The following is a 17,326-nucleotide window of genomic DNA, read 5'->3' as shown; positions in this document are numbered from 1 at the left end:
AGTGTTCAGCTAAATTCAGGTGAGTATAGGAGTCACCGGATGTGAAATGCAGTCAGATTGATGACATGAATAAATCATTGACAGAGACGTTGACGGACAGTAGACAGACAGAGGCTGGAGTGGCATTCTTACATGGTGAGAGGTCATGAGATAGAGGAAGTTTCTGTCGTTGGGATCGAAGGTCATGATGTGGTGGACGGCCTCACCGCCTCGCAGCTTCAGCGTCCACTGATTGGCCAAGGTCATGTTCGCAAAGAGGGTCAGCTGTGGGAGAGACATCAGAGAAAAGATGGATCAGGTGCAGAATGAGGCGATCTATATTTCCTCAAGGTTTCCTCAATATATTGCCCACATTGATACAAAAGAAATCCCGAAAAACACTTAAGTTTCTCAATGAAAATAATGTTTTTTTCGTTGATCAGGCAGCTCAGTTGGTGCATATTCAGGGCCAGACATTTTGCTCTGCAACACTTCAGAAGGAGCAGCTTTTTTATTCACTCCCTTCACCCGTATTTGGCAGCGGCTTCGCGCCAGCAATCCACATCATGATCACTGCTGGAACTTGGAGCCGACTTCAACAGAGCAGTAAGGTGTTTCAGAAAGATAAATATATTCTTAAATATGGAAACTTCCCTCCCTCTAAACCTGACTCAAGACAGCAACAAAAACTCTCACTTTTATTGAAATAAATGTATGGATGCATAACCAATAGCTCTGAGGACTAATGTATTTATATATTATAAGTACATGTTATTCTTTTAAAATATTTTTGTCACACCCTGAAGTATAGTTTAGGAGATATTTTGTTACACTGTTTTGCCTAATCTTGTGTCTTCAAGCACTGATTTATCTACACCCTGGCCCTCCTACAGCTAAAGACAATACAGCGACGACCTATTCTCATGTAGGTACGAACAAACACACATGTTCGCAAACACACTGATCTGCATGGGAAAACAAGCTCTGCTAAGTGAGTGACACTTCCTGTCACGCAGACACTGAGAGCTCTTCTATGTGCCATTTTTTTTCAAGCCTGCTTTCAGTGAAGACATCCTGCCATCATGAGGAACTGGCCAACTGACCGGCATCTGGTCACAAGCTCGAGCAGTGTCACTTCTCCATCCGCTAAACACACAAACACCCTCTCTCATACACACACACACACACACTTAAACCATCACCACCCACTGAGACGTGCTGGTTAATGTTAAACCAAAGCAGACAGAAGCTTAGTAAACCATTGGCTTAACCAGTGATGAGAGGCATTATCTCTTCCTACAAATATCACTGCTGTTTTTATAACACCACCCACCCATCTACACACACACACACTCTTATTCCTCGGAGATAGTAAAGCAGCTGTGCTATGTCTTCACCCCCCCTACCCCAGCGACTACAAACACTCACGTGACGCAGTGAGGATGCGAGTAAACAGCAGCCCACACACCTGGACAGGGAGCAGAATAGGAGCAGAGAGGAGGAGAAATAAGGAGAGCTGCACCACCAGGTCACCAAACAAAACACCTGCTGTACTGGCAGGTCGCTCTGACTCCGTTCTCTGTCTATCTGCCTGCAGATGAAAGAGCCTATTCAACCACCGAGTGCTCAGCTGCTGTGCGTCCATTCTCTCCCTCTATGTGTGTGTGTGTGTGTGTTTGTGTGCCGTACCTGGCTGCTAGGGAGAGAGAATAAAGACAGATGGACAGAGGTGGGGCAGGCGAGGAAGAATAAAAAGAGAGAGAAAGAGATAAAGTCTGTTTGTTTGCAAAAATGAATCAAAGGGCCTTTTATAGCCAACCGAGGGGAGACAATGAAACGATGAAATGGGAAGTGGAGGGGTGGATGGACTAAGGGAGTAGAATTGGACGAGAGTGAGTGAGATAAAGTGCGGACACTGCGAGAGGGAGCAGAAAATGGAAGTCAGCTGTAATAGGGAGGGAGAGACTTCATTAAAAATTGCATGTAATTACAAATTACTTCACTGAGGGCCCTCTCCAAGACGGTAACAGAGGCCTAACTTAATCTCAACCACTGTTCCCCTGTGTTTAGTCTGAGCCAAACTCACAGTCAGAATCACATTACACACACTAACAGCACCATTAACCTCTGTAACAGCTCTATCCTCGGGGCACACACACACAGACAGACCTCAGCCACACACACACACACACACACACACAGGCAAACATGCACAAAAAATAAAAGGTACAAAAAGCTAAAAAGCACAAACTAAGTTGTCGCCCAAGGTCACTGAGATAACAAGGCACCCTGTATAACAAGGTTGACACACAAGCTGCAAGGACACACATATAGCACATAATCACAGGGTACGTCTGGGTAAACACATGAAATCACCAAATCACTCTCGCTGGCCTGCAGACAAAGTCAAACACCTAAAAAACACAGTGAAACCTGCAATCACATGCACAGACTTAGACAAACACACTCATGTACCCAGTTGCTTACACCATCCCAACCGACGTTTTGCTCCCGCTATCCAAATAACTATTACTGCACGCTCAGCGGGGGCTAATACAAGGCCTTCATCTGGGGCTTAAACAAGGAGAGGGCACGAAGGTAGCACACCTCCAGCGGGATGGTGTAAATGTAGTAAAAGGTAGAAACCGCCTGATGTAAAACAATAGAGTCCGTTTTTTGTTTTTTTGGCACACAGCTGATGAGCAGCTTGTGGCGCTCGCAGGCAGAGCTGCTGCTTAGCCAGCTCAGTCAGGGGTGACTGGGAATGAGGCTGAGACAGAATTAAGGAATGCTCCTAATTGGACGGGAAAGGTTTTCACAAGCCGGACCCTCTGCAGATGTCGTATAGACCCAACACACGGCAGGACTGAGTCATGTGTCGTCAACCTGTGCAGTTAAACAGCTTTCTGGTGATCAGTCAGGCCGTAAGCAGGTCTGAGGAACATTAGAGCACATGATTAGGACGACTTAATGGGCCATGATGGGTCACTGATGAACTGGGGGGGTGACAGTGCTGAGAACATACCAGATGAAAGCAGACATTACTGTTTACTTCGCCCAGATTCTTAGTGTTTCAACACATAAACTTGTATTTGGTTTATTAAAAGACTCGGCAGCCACATCAGAGTAGTACTTTGTAGCTGTTGCTGTTATAGTTTTTTCCAGGCTTAAGGGCTCAATCACATAAAAAAAAAAAAAAAATGCCATTCAATGGTAAATAATAACTTCTGAGGTAAAGGGGCGTGTCAAAACTTGTACGAAATATGTGCACACACACACGTCCTAATATCAATTTATCATTTCTGACTCAAATGATCCAAACATTGTTAAAGCTACTGTTTTATGTATTTTTTGTTTATGTATTTTTTTTTTTTTTTTTTTGGCTTTTCATGCCTTTATTGAGAGATGGGACTGTGGATGGAGTCGGAAAAAAAAGGGGAAGGGTGAGAGGGGGACTGACATGCAGAAAAGTGCCAAGAGTTGGATTTGGACCCAGGCTTCAAATCGTCCTGAGCTTGTTACACATGTCCCTCACAATGGGTTATTGTTAGAGCGGCAAGCTACAGTATGATGTGAAAAGAAGGGGAAAAGATGGCGGACAAGCAACTGAGTCCAACGCTATTATTACAGTTTTTGCCTTTATAACAATGTTGCGTGTAATCTGCGGTATTAGACAAAAGAGCGGAGAAGAACAAACTGGCAAAACACGATGAAGCTGCTTCTTTACATGTATGAAGATCACATAGGTCACATACTGGTTGCAGGACATAAATGTCATCACCCACACCCAATCGCTTGCAATAAATGTTCCTAAACATTACCTCACCGCTGAAGATTTATGGGGGCCTGACAGGAAACAGTCTCTATAAAGTCTGGGTAAAAAATGTGCCCGTTTGTGTTCACACATGCAGCTCATGCATCCAGAATATTTCTAGATATTTGTGCACGAGGGAATAGGGATCAACATATTTACAGGACTTATCTGCAAAGAGATAAGACATGATGCTTTGTCTACAGGTGTTACTAAAAATGACAGAAACAAGGGATTATACAGATGGTTCATTTCTGTGTATATATTTGTTTTATTTAAGGAATAACACAACAGTGTGGCCACACAAAAAAAACCTTACAGGGTTATTTTTTTTACAAGATTCAAGAAGATGTATCACTTAAAGTATCAACATCATAAACTGTGCTTCACTGAACAAAAGCAAAAAGCAACCTATTGCTATACACAGTCCAATTAGATTCCACCTTATTAGGCAGATAGCCAATCATGGTGGATTTTTGAATGTTTGATGTGTTTGTATATGCAGGCACTCTTTTGTGTCTCACCTTACGAAGTCGTCCGTTACTGGTTCCCAGAAACACCACAGTGTGGTTTTGTACGTAGTCCACAGAGACCGAAGTCAGACCTGGGTATTCAACCAGAGGAATAGCCCTTAGAGACCTCTGTAGAGCCAGAGGGTGCTGTAGGTGGGCCGCGCCGCAGTCCAGCTGCTCAGGCTGGAGCTGGAACAGACAGAACAAGGGAGAGATCAATGCTCATCATCAGCTCTCATATGGAAGCAGTACGTACTGATTAGAGGACGGGAAAGAACAGAGAGCGTGGTGTGATGAAAGCAAAAGTCAAAAACAAGACCTGATAGAAGATATCACAATGACGCTGCTCATTCTTCCAAATCACTTTTTAGACATCTCAGAGAACACTTGAAAGGGGCTTACAAGGGTCGTCAACACTCATAAGGCTCTGCTTTTGTCAAAACCTCAGCGGGCAATGATAAAACATTAGCGCCACGCTTGGATGAGCACCAGGACCTATCGGGAATTCTCTGCATATTTTAGAGCACGCACAGGCGAAAAGAAAAAAAAAGAAGAAGAATTAAGCACAGTGGATATTTGTAGTCTTTTTCCCACGGGCCCTTCTGCTCGCGGCCTCATCTCTCTTATCATAAATTGTGTCTGGCTCTCCCTCAGTGCTGGCCTTCAGACTGCCGACTACAAACAAGATCACATTTCAGCAACTATGGCAACACAAAATGCAAAACTTAACAAAGACGAACTTTATTCTGTGAGTGGTAAGTAGATTGTGTTACAGGGAGAGGAGCACTTTGAGCTGAGCGGTTGTCTAGCTCAATTGAGATAGTATTCGGAAAACTAGTCACGGGAGGAGTGGCCCCAGGGCCACAGACGACATGACAGTGCCAGGGAGGAGGGCAACTCTCTGACCTGACAGCACAGCAGCCGCGGGACAGCCTCCTTTGACCCCCTCCCTGTCAGTCAAAGGCACCACCATGAAAAGCAGGAATTTCACTGCATTCCTGTGAAATTGTGCAAAGCTTTCTATTCGTTGATTATCACACACTATTACCACGGGGGCGCTGGGCAGATAAAGTGTGCAATGCTTGAGTTTCCTTAAGGGCAAATATTTAGTTTTGGTATGTGAAAGGGGGGCACATAATACAAGAATATCTGCCCATGCATTTATGACAGAAGCACTATTTATTCACTATAACGTTATGTTTAATGTGCGGTTGAGAGTTATAGTTAGCAGCAAACAGTCAAGAAAAGGACATGCTCTGATGAAAGCAACAGTAAACTATTGACCCCGTCCTCTCTTCATATCTGACGAGACAGAGAGCTGCTGCTGCTGGGTGTGAGACGAGTCTCACCCTTCCCATAACCCTCCGCCGTGGCTCTTATGCATCTTTCCAGCTATCATGACCTTTACCCGTGACATGGGTTAGACCCCCTTTCCAAGTCATGAGCCTCTGGGCTAAAGAGGATAAATGCTGTAAGCAAAACATAGGAGCTTTGAGAGATACAGCAGTCACGGGTGTGTTTGTCTTACTTTGTAGGGTCCGATGAACTGTGAGTGCCACAGATCTCATAAATCTGAATCATTGATGTATTTCATGAGCCTTACAGGGAAACTCATGGTAGCAGAAATAATGGGACAGAATCTGCAGTTTTCATCATCTCCAGGCTTCATCTCTAACCAAAGATCTCTCTGTACAGATCATAAAACATAATACATCAACCAATAAAGCATTTAATTTGTGTTTCACTCTTTAAGATTCAAACGGTGACATTGATTATTATTTCTTGTTGAGAATGTTTTATAATTGTTTATGCCCCATTCAAATTCAGACACATATTTAAAGCAAACTTGTTTCAAGTGGAACCATAAATAGCCTTTTAATTACTTCCCATTTATTATAGTAAATTATACTTTAAGATCTTGTAACTAGACCAAATTGACATTAATGCACAACAAACTTGCAAAAATCAAGTTAAATTAAACTAATTTATAATATTCATCAAGCTTAATGAAAATAATCTATCAGGCCTCACCACTAGATTTTCCTTCTGAATGCAGATGGCCCCGGAGCCCTGAATGACGCTGTCCAGCACCCGCACATCACTGCTGGGGGAGTTGGAGCAGTTCCTGCGGCCTTGCCGGATCTCTTCTTCAATATCTCCAAACTTGAATGCACACAGAGCAGACTTTCTGTCCGCCTTGGAAAACACCCCAAACAGGTAGGGCTCCGAGCCCCTCCCGGCATCTGTCTGGATGTCCACGGGGTAAACAGACAGCAGCCGGCTGTAAATGTTCCCGTTAAATCCACACTGTAAGGGCATCTGGATGTAGGACTCGGTAAGCTTCTTGCTCTCAGGCCCGGTGGGTTTTCGGGGGTTCTCGTTATCCAGACAGATCCTGGCGAGGATGCTGTTGGGCAGGCTCTCCTTGTGGCCCATTTTGGCATCATTATTAAAGGCGATGTAAGAGTACGTCTTTTGAATAAAAGCGTGCACGAAGTTCAGCTTGTTTTTGGTTTTAACCTCCTGTTTGATCTTGAACACATTATCCTCTGAAGGGTTAATGTCATAGGTGAAAAGTCTTGATAAATCCTTGATGTTTAGGGAGCGGATGGCGATCTCCGGGGTGTTTTCAAAGCGCAGGTCCTCCTTGCTGTGGTTCTTGGGGAAAAACTGGGTGCCAGCCCCTGTGTAAGTGGCCCCGACCAGCAGCCGGGTGTTTCCCCCGTGGCTTTTGAAGATGAGACCCACTGTGGATGCGTTTGGGTGATTGGCAGCAATATTGAGCATGCTTGGGAAAACAGTCTTCTCGCCCTGGGGTGGGAACTCCACTGCTATCTCAGAAATATTCTCAATATTCCGAAGCTCACAGAAGCCTTGGTACACAGATCCGCACACCAACACGACACCCTGCTCCCGGTCCAGCTTCAGCAGCTTGTTGTAGTTGTCGGTGAGGGATTTGGGATGCTCGCACGGAGCCTGGGGCAGCTGCGGCGCATGGCACAACAGGTTGTCTTCCACCGGCCCGGTCCTCTTCTCCACCTCTATGCTCAAGGTCCCATTCAGCTGATAGACCGTATTGACGGTGGCCAGGTAGACCTTTCCGGAAACAGGGTCCACCACAAAGTTATTGGTCTGGTTTGGAGACGCGAACGCTTGTTGGATGTACAGCGCGCTCGCACTCCGGCGCGTCTCCAAAGTCAGGACGCCGAGGAGCAGAACAGCTATCTCCACCGAAGGAGGCATTTTTCCTTCTGACCGGCTTCCGCGTGTTCTGTGCCGAGGGGTGCATTGAGCAAAGACAAAAATGTGTGTTTGTTCCTACTGCGACAATCCGAGAGGAAAGGCTGTTTCCTGCTCAACGCCTAAACCCAGAATGACGCGATAAGCGAGTCGTGCTTCCTTTTCTGGCTGCCTCCTCTGTCTCTCTCTGCCCACTGTGCAGCTCAGCAGCCTCTCTCAGCCACACTGAGCCACAGAAACTCGTTCAGATTGTTTTTTGACATTTACAAAAAAAAAAAAAAAGACTATCTAGTAGGCTATATTTATTTTTGTCATTTGTTAATTTCTGGACAATGTCACGCCTACAGATGACCCAATTTATTTTGAGTCATGATTTAGTCCGGCTTACTTAAGCATTCATTCATAAATAAAACATTACTAAAGTACACATATAAGTACAGTGTGGATTGTACTGGGGACAGAGGCATTCGCACACCAACTAAAAAATGGCCACCTCCCAACAAAACGCATTATCTGCTGTGATTGATCCTCGCAAAAGTATTATGTGTAGCACAAATAAGCCTATCCTATACAATGTGTAATTCTTTTTAGCTAAAATAGCAGGTCATTTGTTCTCAGCAAACTACATGACCATAAACTAGGTCTGATATTCGGCTATTTTAAGAATGAATTGATTGAAGTTGTAATGTGAGCTCATACGACCATCAACTGTTCCTTTCAAGTATGGACCATATGATGAATCTCCGCCCCTGCGTGGTTCCGCTCATCTTAGGGTTAATGACGGGTCACCGTCCCACCTCCTGTGCTCCCCAGTCCCCTGGCTTTTCAGATTAGTTCTGCAGATCCTAAGGGTTCCGTTTTGGGCGCATACGGCACGGCAAGCACCGTGAAAGTGCTACCAGATGGGCACATCAGCACACCTTTCCGGGCTTTGACATTCACATCTATCCCACATAGCTTTCTTGCGCGCTTGCCTCATAAATATTCAGGCGCAACACATGCGCCCCGACTAAAAAAATGCACGAATATGGTTAGCATTTTTTGTCTATGGATGGTGTGTGCATATGCTCACATCTCTGAATAGAAATGAATGATCCCTTGCAGTGTCAGACACTGCATAAATCAGTTTGCAGGCGCACCCGAGAAGTGTTATCTGAATACATGCAATAATTAAAGTTGATGCCAAATCGTGCGGAATCGCTTCTGCCTATTTACTGTGGACTCCTTTGGGGACAGACTCATTCTCTCCTCTCCAGGCTCCCTCCGACACCACTCGCAGCTTTCAGTGGGGCAGATAAGTGCGCTCCGTGTTTACCTTGGCGCACGGCCATGCGCATCAAATCTGGCAGCGTGAAAAAGAAGGAAAGCGCTCTGATAAAGTGCAATATAATGACCCCAACTACACGACACAATGAAGGAGTCACCAACAGCCTCTAACACTAAGTGTGCGCACGAACCCGAGCCTCAGTGACGGGAAGTAGCCTACATGAGGTCCAACAGGGATAAAGACTTAGTGAGGGTCACAAATGTCAGCATCAGATATCACCACTGATGTGTGACTGACTGCCGAGGTTTGCTACTGCTCAATCAAACACAAAAACGACTGAATGAAAGTTCATGAATATGTGTGCGTAACTGAGAAAGATAGTGTATGGTAGAATAAAGTTGGGGAGACGTGGACTATCCTGTGCTTTTATGAAAATATCCCCCCCCCCCCCTCCCCCTTTGGCCGTAAGGTTGCGGTCAAAGGGGCCTTCCATCCAGCTTGTTTCCTTGCTGATAAGGAATGACACCTCCTAGTGTTCAGAACCCCAACTCTCTTACAGCAGTCCATTCTCACAACCCAAACACAGCCTATGGCAGCCACGGAAAGTAGCACACCCCAATGACATTCAAGGCAAAAGATCTCCATCTAGTGGTCATACGATGAACCTGCAAGACACGAAAAATAGACATAACCCCCAGACATACAGACATACATCTTTAGGAAAAAGGTTAAATGAAGGTGATGGCTCAAGGGTCAGTCAGGAATGCACTTTATTTATCCCACACTTAGAAAATGACATTAGAAGGCACTGGAGTGGTTTAGCACGCAACCCTACATCATTGGTGTTACAGCAAGGTCAGGCTGAGGTCAAAGGTCAGCCCACTCTAAAAACATTTTTTGTAATAATTAAATCTACTCATTTTTTAGAATGCATGTTCAACTTAAGATAAATCATGTTTTTTTTAACATAAAAATGAACTAACTGTTGGGATCTATCTTAAGACAACCAGAGGGTCCATTATTCATAACCAGAATAAACTCTTATTGCACTGACTACTGTCCCAAGATTGACAACCTTTGAAGTCTCAATCAAAGGTTTCTCTAGCGTCAGCCTGACCTTTGTGTTATCTAGCCGTGTGCTAAAGTGCAGCTGTACAGTTCAAATGATCTCACTATCAGTTAGGTAATCAGTCTCTCAGCTTGAAAAATGCATGATGAACTGTGAAATGTGCTAGGTCATCTTGTTGTGTCCGTGACAAGATGAGATAAAAAAGAGAGAGACAGATAGATATTTTAAGAAAGACCGGATGCTGAGCCAGGGAACTGTACTTGGGGGGCCAAGGTGCAGAGACACTGATGTGGAGTCAATTTCATTTTCACATTGTGGATACTCGACTAGATTTCCCCTTGGAAAAGTTAGTCCATCTAAAAAAAAAAAAAAAAAAAAGGACACATCCTTGACATCTAGGCAAGACATTCATGACATATTGGTTAAAAGCAAAATCTGGACCTTGGACCCTTTGGGTGCTCAGGCATCCCTCGGTAGACTAAGGTTTGGCACTGGGTGATTACACCATGGGATAGTGTATCTATAGAAAAGAAAGGACAGCTATAGAGATTGTTTGCAGGGAGAAAGTCTGATGTGGAGTAAAGTATCGCATATAGGCAGTGTGCATTTAAACGGTATGGCAGTGGAGCCGAGTAGCACTGTAGATATGAAGCAGCAGAACTCCTAATCCAACTGAGAGGAGCTGGATGAGCACCAGAGTTCTCTCCCTACTAACCAGATCTCATCAAATATGGCAGGGGGGCGATTATCCTGACAAATTGATCTTACTTGGACAACAGCCTTTTGTGGTTGCTTTTAAAGCAGAGTCAGTTTCTGTGTCATTTTCTAAATAAATTACATAAAACATTGTTGGCAGATGCTTAGGAGCAACCAGATGTTTGCTGTGTGTTTACGTGGTGTGCAACACCCATTGTGTCTTTGCATTTCACAGATATTCTCCCAGACTCAACACAATTGTTTCTTTTTTAACTCAAAGAGAAATAATTAGAAGCATGTGAACTTTTCTATTAGAAATTGTAAGGAAGCGCAAAAACTCTCAAGCCATCTTGACACACACAAAGGTCATGACCAGTCCTTCAAAATGTTCCGTCTGAAAACGTTTCATCACAGCAAAATAAAAAAAAAAAAGGCTCATGGTGCGTTCCACTTGATCTCCATTTGGAAGTCGGAATTCAGAGAGTTGCCAGTCAGACAGTCATCAGGAAGGCTTTCTGAAGCTGGAACTCTGACTCGGAATCGCAGAGGAACTTCAGTAGTCGAGTTTAAAATCAAACATGGCTGCTCCGTGCATTAACAGTAAAGTTAAGCTGTACATTAAAGTCTTTATTAGCAGCGTAGTCTTGTGGAATAAAATCATCGTGCAAGTTCAATCGGTGGACATGTTGTCATGTTGCTATCGCACGCAAATGATGACGTAGTGTGTCGTTATCGCCTGGATTTAGCAAACACAACAGAGGTACTCCTGGCGGCGTCCACGTTGACGTCCGACTTGGCTCCTGAACGTGAAACAACTCGGGTGTGACGTCATTCCAGCTCCGACATTCGAGGTAAATGGAACACACCATTTACTCTTGGAAGTTTTCGGCCATAGTTCAAATCTACCAATCACAGCTAGGTAAAACTTCTCTTCCTAAAGGCAATCAACCACACAATCACATTTTCATGTTTCTAAGATTAGACTGGGCCTTTACAAGGAAGCCAACCCAGTTTCCTGACTAGTCTCCCCTCCCTGTCGAGTGAGAGGAGCTTAATGCTACATGGTACTGAATAAAATAACATTACAAATAAAAATAATATTATTAGCAATAATAACATTATAATTGATTAAACTCTAAAGATAAAAACAGTACAATGCTGCATTTTTTTGAGGTGTAGCAACACAACAGTTCATTTTCAAAAAGGTAAACAGGCTTGTCCTTCCTAAACAGCGATCATTCTCAACTTCACTCTGCGTCTTCCTCTTTTCTTGATTCCAGAGTGTCTGAATGTGCTCAGCCCAGTTTTCAGCGCAGTGCCACATGGCCATCCTACAGGAAACCGCGTTCCTCAAACTTCCTGCATTACTGCAGCTACAGTTACAACACATGGTGGTCATCAGAGCAACAAATGCTGACTGGGATCTAGTCATCCTGGAGGCTGCAGGGCACGGTGCGTGTACCCTGAGAGAGCGTCCCAGTTTCTCCACAAAAAAGCCAGCAGGAGGATGAGGAGGAGAGTGGAGATCGACCGCGAGCGTGTCTTCATCAGGGGCACCACACAGTTGGCCACAGTTGAGACAAAGACCAGAAGGACGGCCATAAGGGCCAGCAGCACATTGATAAGTTTTCCCAGGATGGTCTTGGCCGTGGCATTTTCCAGCCCCTCCAACTGGACGACCTGCTGTTGCTGCTGCTGGAGCTCCATCTTAGAAATCCTGGTCTGACAGGCCTCCAACGACTCCTGCAGAGGACACACAGGTGAGAACAAAAATCTCTCAGAAAAGTCACCTTCCTTAAGTAGAAACAAGAAAACATTCACAAGAGTTCAACCACAACATACGGCACACTTCTTATTGCTTTCGGTCTTTAGTTCTGTTTTTATACCCTGCACTTCTCATGTTTGTAGATGGGGGTGGGCACAACATTCAAACACCTCTTGGCATATTGCATTTCAGTTCAATACCACTGCAAGACATTTTAAGAATAAACAAAGGGTTGAAAAAATAAGTCTCTTTAAGTCTAGATTTCACAGTGTTCCAAACAGTGTCAAATTACTGTTTTTTTTAGACCTGTACTGCCCCCTACTGCAAGAATAAAGAAACGCAGCCCAGGGATAACCTCAGCTGTAAATACAGTACAGTTCATGAAAGCAAAAACACATGACATAAACACAGACACCTTAACCCTAAACAAACAACAGCGAAGGCCAAGAGTATTGTGAGTCTTTAACAAGGAGATGCAAATGTTGGCAGATGGACAGACTGGCTTTTCTGCCTCACCTCTCTGTATACAGTGTCAACATGAACAATGAGATAATGCCTTCAACTGTTGAGAGTGTGTGTGTGTGACCACCTCACACTTTTCTCTCAAGACATGACGTCTTGTCTGAGCAGCCTACATTAGCTTACCAGTCAGCGACTGAGCTTTCCAAAGCGCTTTTCCCTGCAAGTGCTGTAACTGTTGACCTCTAAACGGTGAGAGACCGCGCAATGCAATGAAAATTATAGATGTAAAATAGTTACTTGTGACACTCTTTGAATTGACTAAATGTAAGCGATGGTCATTTCTTAACGACATTTTGACCTTCTTAATAAATAAAACCATCAAAGAACAATTACCTTGCTGTTATTTTTGTTCCAGCTGGAAAGAGCTACTTAGCTCATTTCAGTGCCATTGGCTAAGCCTGTTCAAGCTTTGAAGCATGGCATTGGCTGACAGCCATGAGAGCAGGGACTAGTTAATATTAAGACAAAGGCAGCATTGTGTTGAAAGTAAACTTTTGACGAGGGGAATTTCAAAACCAAATGGCTACAAAAGAAGAATTAACAACAAAATAATTCATACTGTAGATTGTTAAATCAATATTTGAGTTTGAAAATCGATACTCTAAAATTTCTAAAATGAATGACCTTTTAACAACAATTCTTTGCTGCTTTGATTCTTTCTCATCTTATTTAATGTTAGTGATTCCTGCTGTTCCTGTATCAGGTCATATGTAACCGATTTCAATGGTCAGAAGTGAGGAACAGAAATTGCTCTTTAATTGCAGACGTTGCTCTGTCGTCTTTCATTTCTCATCAATTACTGATAGTTCTCTATACAACAGACTGTCATTTTTTAAACAGCCAATTTGAAGTACCATTACAGAGACGATTAAATGTGATTCTGACTGATCTGATTTTTTATAGTTGGTCATTTATTTTCTGACACGGTCAGTGTGCTGGTTGACAGTAGCCTAACAAACCTGGATATCTCTGGCCCTCTCATACGACTGGTAGGCGATCTTCTCCTCCATGCTCGCCAGCTCCTGCTTGAGGTTGAGGATCTCGTTCTGGTGAAGTTCTGTGAGATCGTTCAGCTGCTCCTCCAGACGTTCACACCTGAACACACAGAAAACACACACATGCACAAACACACGTAAGAGTCTGGGCCACAATTAGCTCAGACACATGCAGGAATTAGTAGAAACAGACCCCAAAGCCATCTGACCACATGGCGCCTGACTGGATTGATGACTTGTCCTGACAAGATTAGGACATGCTTACTTATCTGCTGATCCAACTGGCCAATCAGAAATGGTTAGCAGTATGAGAGTGGCCAATGCAGAAAGAGAAGCAGCAGAAAGAGAAGGGTCCTTACTGCTGTTTCTTTAGGCAGGGGCAATCAACTTGACTATGTCAGGGAAAGAAAAGATAGGGGACATGTTTGTCCCTTGTGTTTGTTTCCTTATTAAACCAGTTTTACTGATCATTTCAGGCAAGTAAAATAAGCAATTAGTGTACGTCATGTGGAGTGTGATTTAAAACCCTTTTTATACAAACACCATGGGACTATTAGGGGAGAAAACGTCTCATGTTTTTGCTCACTAAAGTGCCTTGTTGCCATTGTGCTGCCCTCTTAATCTTTGTGCCCTCTTGTCAAAACATTTTGGAGGCATGTCGGTGTGTTTTTAAGGCCAACTGCCCACAGACGGACCAAATTAAAAGCTGCATAGAGACATCTGAGTCTGAGATGAGAGAATTGGAAAAAAGGCAAGAAATAATGTGCAAGATTTTGTATTAAGAAAACATCTATGACCTATGGAGGTGTTTTTTGTCACTTTTAAAAAGATTGCAATTTAAACCCCCACATTTTATGACACAACATTCAATTTATTTCAAGAGGCTGGATCTAGTAAAGTTTATAAAAAAGTTTAGTTTGAATGCTAACTGAAATTGTTTGAGGATCATTCTATCACATAGACTATGAACTGACAAATAGTGACTGAAACAAAACTTTAAAAAAACTCTTAAAAAAGATGTATCAAAAAATAATAGGACTGCCACTTGGAAATCAGCACGATACACATTACCTGTGTAATAATTTGAATGAACAGTTCTCTTAAGCATTAGATTGATGATATGACCATAAGCAGCATGATGATATCACAGAATGGCAGAGTGTGGAATGAGTTCAGTTTGTTCCAAAAATAACTCATTCCACACTCTGCTGGACTTTTAGGGGATTTCTCGCGCTAAACTGGAAATGCTTCAGGAATGTAAAATAAACAAATGCTCATGTATTTTTCTTTCTCTGTGTACCTGAAGCGTTCCTCCTGCAGTGCTTGCAAAACAACCGAGTAGTCCCTCTGATAGTGGCTCTTCAAACCATCCAGGCTCTCCTCTAGCCTTGACTGGCCCTCCCTCAGGTCTTGCACCTCCTGCAAAAGCATGTCCAGGCTGGAGCTCTGGCTCCTCTCTAACGTGTTGCCCTTGGAACTGGGTGGACCTCCAGGGGCCCCTGTGGTGCTGTTGGCCCCTGCAGAGCCTGAAGTAGCACTAGAGCAGTCGTCCTCACTACCGTACTTGGGACTGGGCTGGAGGTGATGCCCAGCAATGCCCAGGGAATGTCCGCCAGCTCCCGTCACAGCTTCTTCGACCGAAGGGTCATCGAGAGAGTCTTTGAGCGAAGGGATGTTATCAGCGCTGCCAAATTTGTTACGAATGAGCGAGGCGATCTCGCGAGGTTTGGAGACAACAGCCCCTGCGGCAGAGTGGGTGGCTTGGGAGAAGCTTGAGAGTCCGCCCTTTACGCTGTCCACCACGCCTTCGCTGAAGCCTGTGACTTTGGCTCCCACATCCTTCAGGCCTTGCTGCATGTCCCGCAGAACATCCTTTGGCTGGCGAGGGATGCCGTTGTGCTCCACTTCCCGCAGCTTCCGGTGATAGTGCTCCAGTTTCCTCTGCAGTTGCTGGATGGTCTGCGCAGACTTCTGATTTTTTTTCTCAAAAACCTGACAGTGATAGAACAGGCTTTTATTAGTGACCGTTTATTAGATAAAAATGACACTGCAGTAAACAACTCCTCTTCAATACATTAAGAAAGTTCCCTCCCTTCCTCTAGGAATAAAACAAACGGAACAAACAGGTTAGGTACTGTTGCACTGATTGACACTTAAAGACGTGAGCCTGTTAGAAGAGTTTTTTTTCCCTAGGCCCCTGGATAGTTTCCAAAAAACATGTGCTTAGAAATGGTTTCATTAAGTACAACAGCTCATTTTACCTGTTTGATGCGTGTGCTTTGCTGTTTGTCAGCATTATTGGCCAGTTTGAGGTACTCTGCAACGTTGTCATCCCTGGCGGTCTGCTCGATCTTAATCTGCTCTGTGAGTTTGAGGATTTTCTGCTGCAGCTGAGCGATGGCCTGCTTCGTCCGCTGAGGGTCTGGGGTGCCATCCTCACCTCCTGGGAATGAACTGTCCGCCCCACAGGAAACAGCCAGGGGTGTTTGGCCAAGCCCGCTCACCTCCAGCCGGTCGATCTGAGGTGTGGGGAGGGGGCATAGAGGAAGGGGGGCAGCAAAGGGTTGGGGTAGGAAATAAGGGATTAAAGAGGCAAAAAAGGGAAGAAAAAGTGTGAGCATATTTAGCGTTCTTGGTCATTTTGCTGACAGACACAGAAAGAGAAGGGCTTCTGCATTTTTGCAGCCAGTCGCCGGGAAAGAGGGCAAATAGAGCCATTTGAAAAAGCAACTTACGGTCAGGTCAGTTTCTGTAAAGAGGAAGATGACAAATATTTCCATATTGAGGACTTTACAAGGCAAGAGAAAGTGGAAGAAAATAATACTCAATGATTCTATGCACATCCAAACAAGACTTAATAAATCAAAGCTGTGATTCCAGAGCTTTCTGCAAGTCTATCTCTCTTTGGGGGAACAGAATAAAAATAGTATCAGCCTACTGTTTTGTTGTTTGTTCAGGGGACAACAATACAGGACAAAACTGGCAGGATATTAGATTTTTGTTTACAATCCTTCCAAGGAATATTGGTCATTGTTGCTTCTTTGATAGCATCCTGATTTGGTCAGTAAGCCACAAAGAACCTTTGTAAAAATCAAAGCCACTATCTAAACTTGTTTTTTCATGTATCTTTGCTGAAAGTAAATAAAAGCTGATGAACCCAAGACCTTAAATTACCAGCAGCGGATGTGATTCATTCTCTCAAACACCTTAGGGGAAACACACACACACACACAGAACACTGCAGGAGCTACAGTATCAGAGGGGATGTGATCAAAATGTTCTTCTTCTCATCACTGAGTGTGAACAGGACACATGCATCTGAACAGGACAGCACAATAAGTGAGCCCAGAAGCTACTCAGATTAAAGAAAAGGAAAGGATTAGGGAGAGAGTTAGAGCAAAGACGCACTGGGGAAGTTGGCATCAACCACCCACACATCCCGAAGCTTTAATAGAGACGTGACCTTATTA

The 17,326-nt window shown here is 44.0% G+C and overlaps 2 protein-coding genes across 7 annotated transcripts in view; both read right to left on the bottom strand.

The window, feature by feature from the left end:
* Positions 1 to 7,763, bottom strand: part of plxnd1 (plexin D1) — a 63,943-nt gene extending 56,180 nt beyond the window's left edge. Inside the window, exons 1-3 of the mRNA XM_061056883.1 lie at positions 6,334 to 7,763; positions 4,315 to 4,491; positions 133 to 264 (exon numbers count right to left, since the gene is read on the bottom strand). Of these exons, the coding sequence (XP_060912866.1) occupies positions 133 to 264; positions 4,315 to 4,491; positions 6,334 to 7,545 (1,521 nt within the window). The 5' untranslated portion in view covers positions 7,546 to 7,763. The remainder of the gene's footprint in view (positions 1 to 132; positions 265 to 4,314; positions 4,492 to 6,333) is intronic.
* A 1,801-nt stretch (positions 7,764 to 9,564) lies between these two features.
* tmcc1a (transmembrane and coiled-coil domain family 1a) overlaps positions 9,565 to 17,326 on the bottom strand; it is a 40,686-nt gene continuing 32,924 nt past the window's right edge. For all 6 annotated transcript variants that reach the window (XM_061056877.1, XM_061056878.1, XM_061056879.1 and 3 more), the window contains 4 exons: positions 16,118 to 16,375; positions 15,157 to 15,848; positions 13,821 to 13,956; positions 9,565 to 12,317 (listed from right to left, as the gene is read on the bottom strand). In XM_061056877.1, coding sequence (XP_060912860.1) covers positions 12,003 to 12,317; positions 13,821 to 13,956; positions 15,157 to 15,848; positions 16,118 to 16,375 — 1,401 coding nt within the window. In that variant the 3' untranslated portion in view covers positions 9,565 to 12,002. The remainder of the gene's footprint in view (positions 12,318 to 13,820; positions 13,957 to 15,156; positions 15,849 to 16,117; positions 16,376 to 17,326) is intronic.

This window comes from Labrus mixtus, chromosome 15 (assembly GCF_963584025.1).
Source record: "Labrus mixtus chromosome 15, fLabMix1.1, whole genome shotgun sequence".
NCBI classification, from domain to species: Eukaryota; Metazoa; Chordata; class Actinopteri; order Labriformes; family Labridae; genus Labrus; species Labrus mixtus.
Note: the sequence above shows the minus strand (reverse complement) of the source record. Positions and strands in the feature narration are given on the sequence as shown.